We start from the raw sequence: 8,654 nt of genomic DNA, 5'->3' as shown, positions 1-8,654 counted from the left end.
TCTAATGACCAAAATCAAGGCTAAAATTAGCATAATAAAGAAATAAAAATGTATCTATAATATACAAATGTACACAAAATAAATGTAGAAAACTCAAGGAAAATATGCCAAAAAACATGAATCCCTAGAGGTATAATTAAACACTTAACCATACATGTTGAACGAGCTCCATTCAATCTGGATTAATTTAGATGGCCCATTAATTCAATGAACTGATGAACCTATTCACTTAATTCTCACGAGCACTGCAGGTCACTGTACCTAAACAGCTTATACGATTCTACAAGCTCATGTCATTATTTTATTGAATACTATCATTTTTTCACTGTAGTAATACTATAATGTTCATTAATAAGAAAACACACAGCCGCGCCGTGTATCGCATGGGCAGGTGACAGCGATCCATTTCATCTTTTAAAAAGGAAAACCGTTTCTATAAGCATAAGTTGATCTGTTCATCAGTAATTTTTTCTTTTTGAAATGGAAGTCTGTGTAATTCGTCTTGCCTGACGCAAATAAAAGGTCACTACAACGAAATATAATAATGTTACGAATTTTGGTTGCTATAATTTGTGATGAAAAATTTTTCATCGCAGATTTTTTTTTAAATCTATTATAAAGTTGCTAGATATTATCCTAACAATGGGGCCTTAAGGTGCTATAAGTAAAATTCAGATTTGGTACTAATTAATACCAAAGATTCATTGAATAACCATGATGCAGAGTGTGGACCTCCCAAAGATGCTTGCTGTTTCCCTTCCAATGAATGTCTCTCTATCATGTCATTTTGCAATCATGTATCCGTATCATTTATGAAAATATGGCCCCTCCACTCCAGGACACTATGTTGGTGTCTTTGATTAATAATCTGAGCCACACATTGTTGATTATTTCTTCTTTTTTTTTTTAATTTCTTACATAGATCTTTCTAACTAAGGAAATCTTATTTGAGACATGGCTGGTCACGCACTAAATATAAGCACTTTGATCTCCCAGCAAAGATTCGAACTTTAGTTTTTCATATTATGAAGGACTAGTTCCTTCCAATAAACCTAATCCCTATTAGTCATTGTTTATCATTTCTAATAGCTGTTGCTATGATTAGAAAAATTCACACAACCACCATCGTGTTTTCTCTTAGCATGCTTCAACTTCTTCTCAAGAGAAGCAGTCTCTTCAATACTACTTGACAATGGACTGTCTTGTAAGCATGCATCATTAGAAGGAAGCCAATTCAATTGGGTTGTGTATAATGGTAAATTGTAATATAAATATATATTAGTTAGTTTGAGTAAATTGTTGGGGAAGATTTACTTTAGAATATAGTCAAGCACTTTCTATTGGATTTTATAAATAAAGAGCAAATTTGCTTTATTGGATAACATTTAATTTGCATACACAGTGACGGAGCCAGAAATAAAAATAATTGGGGGATCAAAAGGCCATAATTTCCACAAATAATAATAAGTAAATTAAATAATTATTGAAATAGTATTTTAAATATTTATGAAATCAATATAACTAATAAATTTTACTAAAATTAAAACTATATATTACATTAAGTGACACTAGTCTGATATATGGTGCATGCGCCTCGACTCATTACACTAAGTGCGCCAATTAGTTTTTGAAGGTTAGCTTTGAGATCGACGGAAATATGGTTCTTTTTTTAAGAAAAATAAATCTTTCTGTAATTCTTCTGATATTGTTGAATTGTTGATAATTAATACATGGAACAGAAGACTAATCAATGAGAAGAAGAAGAAGAACAATGAAAAAGATGATTGATGGATGATTGATTTGCAGAAGCATATTATGAGGAAAGAATATTGGGGAGAAGAGAGAAAAATATAGGCATATTAATGTCATTTTATAATATTAAAACTTCTTCAAATGCATACATACCAAACAATAATTATACCAATATTTCATTAATTTTTTCTCCACAGTATCAAGCATATTTTTAAAACTCAGTTATATTCGCTTTTCTATTTTTTTCCTACCCCTTTTCAACTTCATATTTCTTCAATAATTCCGCTAACCGATCAAACGGGTCCCAAACGCATCCATCACCTTTTAATTACAATGGTCTCTCCATTAGCTTAAAGGAACTTTAGCCTATCACTCCTTTTGTTCCATTCCCTCCGTTCGCACAAGACATGATTTCTACTTTTGTCTTTTGGGAAAAAGGAACTTCGACTATGCTTATCCATCTTAAAGTTCAAAGAAAATTCCTCAATTAGCTTTATTCAATGCAAATTAATATATAGGTCGTCTTCCACACACACCCCATAGTAGATATGCTTTTTTTCTTTTTTGTGGAAGAGCATAGGTGTGGGTCTCATGGGTTAACTAGGCTTATGAAAGTATTTACAAATCACTTGTTAATAAGGTCTTTATATTGATCGTGAAATTTAAACTCACGACTTTATAAATTATTTTTCAAATTTATCTTAAATGTATCAACCTTTGTTGGTCACCCTATATAACTCTAACTAATGAAGGGAACTCACAATATTCATATGGAAATTGTTTGCTGCAAATAATTGGCCACTTAACTACTATCTTCTTTTAAATTTAAAATATGAGAAGTAATAACTTATTATTATTTATCATAACATTTTTGTCAGGTTGGTTTCTATTTATTGTTTTTAAAGTCATCGTCATTCAAGTCTTTTTGAATTGGATTTTTTGTTTCAAGTAGAGGATATGGTAATATACTACCAAATACAGGAAGACTAATTGCGTAATCATAAAATGAACATACCCATAGAAGGGTAAATAACTTTAAGCGAAAGGAATTTTACACGTAAAGTATCTAAACCCAAATGCAATGTCATTTTTTTCAATTTGTAATATTGTAATAAATTAACACATTTAGTCCCTCATGGGTTGATGTGATTTTTTATTTTTAATATGTTTTCACGGAGATTTGATTTTATATTTTTTTAAATTCTTTGAATTCTGTCATATATTTTACATTATATTTGGCAAAAAATATGATAATTTTTACTGAATAATTTTTTTTAAGCTGAAAAATTGTTAATTTTTTATGTAATTAATACTATTAATAATTAAATCTTTATTATTAATTTTTATGTTTGCCCCCTAACTTGAAGTGTTGTCTCCACCACAATTCTTATATACTGTCAAGTGTCAATAATAAACATATATAGACTACAATTTATGGATAACGTGTTCTTCATTTTTTTGGGCTAAAGTATTCTTTTAATCTTTTAATATTGCACAAGATTTCAATTTGATTCATTAATTTTCTAAATATCTTTTCAATTATCTAACCTTAATGCCATCAATTTTAATTGATTATTTTTTGCGCCAATCTTTCTTATTTAAAAAAATTAAACTTAATATATTAACATTTAAAAATATTTGATTAATATTTGAAAGTTAAATGTAGGAATTTTTTGTAGATAAAACTAATTGTGTTAATAGTAACAGAATAAAAAAATACTTTATAAAATTAAATGATTAAAATAAACTTTTTGTAAAGTAAAAGGATTAACGGTGCACTTTAATTTTATTTTTATTTTTATGACAACGTATTCTTGATTCTTAAATGATAACATTTACCTATACTGTAAAATCATCATGTGATGCTACTAGCTAATTATATAGTCATTCGCTGGGCATTTTACAAAAGGTCTCCCTATGAGTTTCCTATAAATTGAGGTATACCGCATGCTTCTTTCTCAATTCAATCCACTATGATTTTGATCTTTCCAAACTCTAATCAGAACCAAGCAAACATGCTTGCTCTTCCACTTTTCTTTTTCTTATTCTTATCATCTATTCCGATTCTAACCAGTGGTTTAACCCTCGACTTCGACCTTATTCACCGTGATTCACCATTATCGCCATTTTACAATTCCTCAAGCACCTTATCAGAACTCACTCGACAAGTTAGGTTGCGTTCCATGGTTCATCATCATAAACGTCTTCATCATCACCTTCATACTGACATACTTCCCCCGATTTTCTATGGAGGTCAAGGTGAGTACCTTATGAGAATCTATATTGGTTCTCCACCAGTTGAGAGTTGGGCTATCGTAGACACAGGAAGCGACCTTATATGGGTCCAATGCTTACCATGTAATACGTGTTATCCTCAAAACTCACCCATCTTTAATCCCTTTAAGTCTTCTACCTATAAGATCGTGTCGTGTCATTCAAAACCTTGTACGTTCTTTAATGGCCAATCTGACTGTGGATTCTCAACACAATGCGTGTACAAATATGGATACGGGGATGGTTCAATTACCACCGGAGATTTTGCAAGAGATGTGTTCAGTTTTCGAGGAAAATCTGATTCGTTTCAGAGAACTTTACTTATAGGATGTGGGCATAACAATACTGGGGCATTCTCAGGTAAGGGCTCAGGGCTTGTGGGGCTTGGGATGGGACCTTTGTCTTTAGTTTCTCAGTTGGGTCCTGAGATTGGTCACAAATTCTCTTACTGTTTAGTTCCTTACTTTTCAAAATCCATTGGTAAACTGAAATTGGGTAAGGAGGCAAAGATATCTCATCATGGGGCTGTGTCCACCACTCCATTCGTAACTGATTCTGACAGTAAAACAAATTACTTCCTCACTCTTGAAGGTACTGCTACAGTTGTAGCTATGATAACATTATTCATGAATTATATCTGCTTTAGGTCGCATGAGTTTTTTTCATTTTGAAACTTATTTAATTATCTTTAATTAAATAATTTTTTCTGAAGTTGTGGAATGTTGATATATTTTGAAAAAGTTCCTATAATTTTAACGTGTTTTAGTAAAGGTCCTTATAGTTTATTTCATTGCTTCAAATCCCTCTAATTTATCTTGTTTGCAACATTAGTCTTCTTATTTTTTAATATGCCTGAAAGGATGATGAGATGGCATTAGCAATGTTAAATATGTTGACCTATATATGACTAATGATGTTATTATGTTTTGAGGTAGAATTATAATTCTGCTAGCAGATCAATAGTGTTGTCCACTTTGTTCTTTTTCATGTTTTATGTTTCAATCTATTGATTATAATTCTACCTTAACAGTGTGAGTCACATGTCAACATATTTAACATTATTAGTGCCCTTCATCATTCTTTTGGGCATATTCAAAAATAAATAGACTAATGTTGCAGACAGGATAAACTAAAAATATTTGAAGCAACAAAAAAAAAAGATACATAGACATATATCAAAACATGATAAAACTATAGGAATTAATAGTTGTATTTTCCCTAACATTTTTCTGAAGTTATTATCATTACATATAGCATGTCAACATCTGGTTATTATGTATACTTCCTTGACCTTGAAGGTATCACCATTGGAAACAAGACATTGAAGATTGGTCCCAAAACAGAGGGGAACACACTTATTGATTCTGGGCAGACATGGTTCTTAATTGAATCAAGCTTTTACACAAAGATGGAGCCTTTGATAAAGAAAGCTATTAGGGTTAAAGAAGTAAAGAAACCTCCTGAGCCATTTGTCTTGTGTTACTCAAATAAGTATTCTGAAACTATCAAGAAGAGGTTTCCAAAGTTTGTGGTTCATTTTAAGGGTGCCGATGTAGCCTTGAAGCCACATCAAAACATATTCTTTCATCAAGATCATTTGCTCTGTTTAGGCATAATCCCAAGCATTCTGTTTGACTATGGAAATTTGCCACAGGTTAATTTTCAAGTGGAACATGATATTGAAGCCAGAAAGATTTCCTTTGCTCATGTTGATTGTGGAAAGCATTAGAAGAAATATATAATTATATGATAAATAAAATAAATAAGAAGCTTGGCGCCTGCATGCCGACGTGCCAACAAATACATAGCTCAAGTTTGAAGTATTGTTGGAGATATATATATATATATATATATATGAGGTTTGATTTGAGTTTGGGGAGAATGATAATTGAAGACCCTGTAAGAAAATTGATGTAAAATAAAAATATTTGAGTTTAAAATTCCTGATATTTTGGAAATTCATGATATTTCAATTGTAAAAAGTCCTTGATATTTTTCAAGGATCCTTATTTGTCATTCTTCCTTGATCTTGCATTATATTTATTGGTTATGGACCCTAGTCTTTTCCCATTGTATATTTTGTTATTGTTGATCTACAATGGCAGGTACTAGTATATACACAATTTTTTATTTTCCCATTGTAAATTGCGTCTACAGTGACAAGTACGTAGCATACACAGATTTTTTTTTTTTTTTGATAAAGTTGGGAGAAGCTGGAAAAAATATGGGGGTCCTGCAATGAAAAGTTGGGAGCAATTAACATCCACTGTGAAAAATGGATAACTAATGTAGGATACATAGTGGGTGTGGGATCTACATAAAATTATAAATTTAATTTCAGCAAATTGTAAAAGGGAAGTTGTGAAACTTAGTGAATAATATTGGTTGTTGGGAATTTTAATATAAATAGAATAAAAAATTCTAAATAAAATAATTTGTTGTTTGCATTTTTAATATGTGCAAGATAAGCAAGTATAGAATAAAATAAGTTGTTAAGGTGTAAAAGACCCTATAAAGTATATTGCAAGGTAGTATTGGCATATTTAACTTGAGTATAATGCAATTTTACTTATCAACTCAAAAAAAGTGTAAAAATTTCCAATCCATAATGCAAACCAGATATATGTTAAGTAAGGGTCGTGGGCTTTGAATGTTATGTTGTGGGTAAATGGACAAAAAGCAAAAATATCCATAAAGTATTACACTATTATACAATTTCTCTCATCAATCCTTAAAAAATAGTGCAAAAATCGTCAATTTGAAATAAAGGGATCTGTTGGCATGTGTTCAAATTTATCTTGGCTAGCAAAAACCCTAAGCACATTTTATTTTATCACGCTTCATATGCACATAAATACACTTCGATTTAGAGCACATTGGGTTGCACCAACTCTCAACTCTCTCATTTTCTTGTTCCTTCCTTCTACATTGACTCATCATTTGAGGGATTTTTGCACCATTTTTTACGATTAATGAGAGAACTTGTACCACAGTATAATACTTTATGTATATTTTCCTCTACATTCCATTTACATGTAGCATTACATGTGGAATTCATAATTTTTATTTAGTAGACATCTAGCCTCATTACAACATTTTAGGGTAACAGCAATAGTTAATTTTACAATGGTTGAAAAACCATTACCTATTCTTACAATAGGCAATAGTTTTGTGTGTGGGATTTAAGTAGGACTTCAAGCAACATATATAAAATAGCATGATGAAACTGTTGCCTATTATGAAATAGGCAATACTTTTATACTTGTTGCAAGTTGTTTTTTAAATAGGTAACATTTGTATACCTATTACATGCTATTTTTAAATTATATAACACAAGATAAATGTTGCCTATAATATAAATGTTTTATTGTTTATATAAAAATATATAACTTTTAAAATATAAATTCTTTTATTGCTTATATGTTAATTCTAATTTGTGTCTTGTTTGTGCGTTCCCATTCCCAATTCATTCATTTCCCCTTCCCTCCCAAGTCTCAACCCCAGCCGCCTGCGTTTCTTAATCTTGCGAGTCACAACCGTGTAGTGCTTTCTCTTCCCCTCTAGTTAAGTGATGATTAAAGAGCACAACATCTCAGTCTCTGATCTCCCAATCTCTTCATCAAATATCTTCATCCCCTTCTATCTTTCTCTACTGCAGGTTGTGCCAGTGGCCTTAATTTTTTGTTCTTTTGCTAGCTCACCGTCAGTATGCACTTACATCTATGATTTTTGTTCATGATGTTGTGGTTGCAGTGTCATTTTTTGAGCTTTTCTCCTTCCTTTGCTTTGTCAACGTTGCATCTGTGTGTGTGAGTTTCGGTCTCCATCATTTTTTTAAGTTGAAGCTACATGTTGATATTTGATTTACTGTGGACATATGCCAATCACCTAAACAAGGTACAATTTGAGATGCATCTCGAATTTTGGCTTTACCGAAAAAAATTCTTGCCAATTTATTTAATTATTTTAAATAGTTAACTAATTGATCTTAGGTTGTTCAAAGAAGCTGAGCTAAATATTCCCCCATGGTACGAATAGCATGTTGACTATTGTAAAATCCTCAATTTTCAATTGTGAATTTTTAAAGTGTTAAGAAGGGTAAATTGATAAATTTGAGTGATTAATAAATTGATGATGTGTTCAAACTACTAATGAGGTTATTGGACCATTTGATAGCCTTAAAGGGAGACTAGGATTTGTTAGACATAATGGCTTATGACATTATGTTTAGCTTAAGTTTTGACGATGAAAAATATAGATAAGATAACTATACTTATGCCTAATTGTTTTTATATATAGAATAGTTAACTATGACTGTGGAACAAATGCTTTAAAGTGTTTTTACTTCTGTTGCTCCATATTACATAAGATTTGAAAAAATGATTTGTGTGCATTAAAGATATTTATACCATCACCGTTTTCCTTGTCTTAAAACTAATTCTATATCCAAGAATGTTTATAGTATTATTATGCATAATTTGGATATATGCACATTGATACTTGAACGACTAACCATTTTATTTATGATTCATGATATATCATTTAAGATTGTCCAAAGTGAAGATGAGAGTAAACATGAAGAAGAATAAATTTGAAGTCATTATTTACATGCTATACTCATGATTGAA

General features: G+C 30.8%; 1 protein-coding gene across 3 annotated transcripts; it reads left to right on the top strand.

The window, feature by feature from the left end:
- The first annotated feature begins 3,703 nt into the window (after positions 1–3,703).
- LOC129306296 (probable aspartic protease At2g35615) lies at positions 3,704–6,042 on the top strand. 3 transcript variants are annotated; one of them, XM_054946800.1, is made up of 3 exons: positions 3,704–4,617; positions 5,325–5,473; positions 5,681–6,042. In XM_054946800.1, exons 1-3 carry the CDS (start codon positions 3,726–3,728, stop codon positions 5,753–5,755), a joined length of 1,116 nt encoding a protein of 371 aa, XP_054802775.1. In that variant the 5' UTR covers positions 3,704–3,725; the 3' UTR covers positions 5,756–6,042. The 3 variants fall into 3 exon arrangements, with proteins under 3 accessions (XP_054802775.1, XP_054802777.1, XP_054802774.1); XM_054946802.1 differs by having other exon boundaries at positions 3,704–4,386; positions 5,325–6,042; XM_054946799.1 differs by having other exon boundaries at positions 3,707–4,617; positions 5,325–6,042.
- The last annotated feature ends 2,612 nt before the right edge of the window (positions 6,043–8,654 follow it).

This window comes from Prosopis cineraria, unplaced genomic scaffold (assembly GCF_029017545.1).
Source record: "Prosopis cineraria cultivar Desert tree isolate PC_DT_omini unplaced genomic scaffold, ASM2901754v1 PC3, whole genome shotgun sequence".
In the NCBI taxonomy this organism is placed as follows: domain Eukaryota; kingdom Viridiplantae; phylum Streptophyta; class Magnoliopsida; order Fabales; family Fabaceae; genus Prosopis; species Prosopis cineraria.
The sequence above is the reverse complement of the archived record's forward strand: the minus strand, read 5'-3'. Positions and strand labels throughout refer to the sequence as shown.

What these genes read in the sequence shown, in the direction of transcription:
- LOC129306296 (XM_054946799.1), top strand. Translation starts at nt 3,726, where the DNA reads ATGATTTTGATCTTTCCAAACTCTAATCAGAACCAAGCAAACATGCTT. An exon ending in TTACTTCCTCACTCTTGAAG is followed by an intron (nt 4,618 to 5,324) that starts GTACTGCTACAG and finishes TTGACCTTGAAG; the next exon opens with GTATCACCATTGGAAACAAG.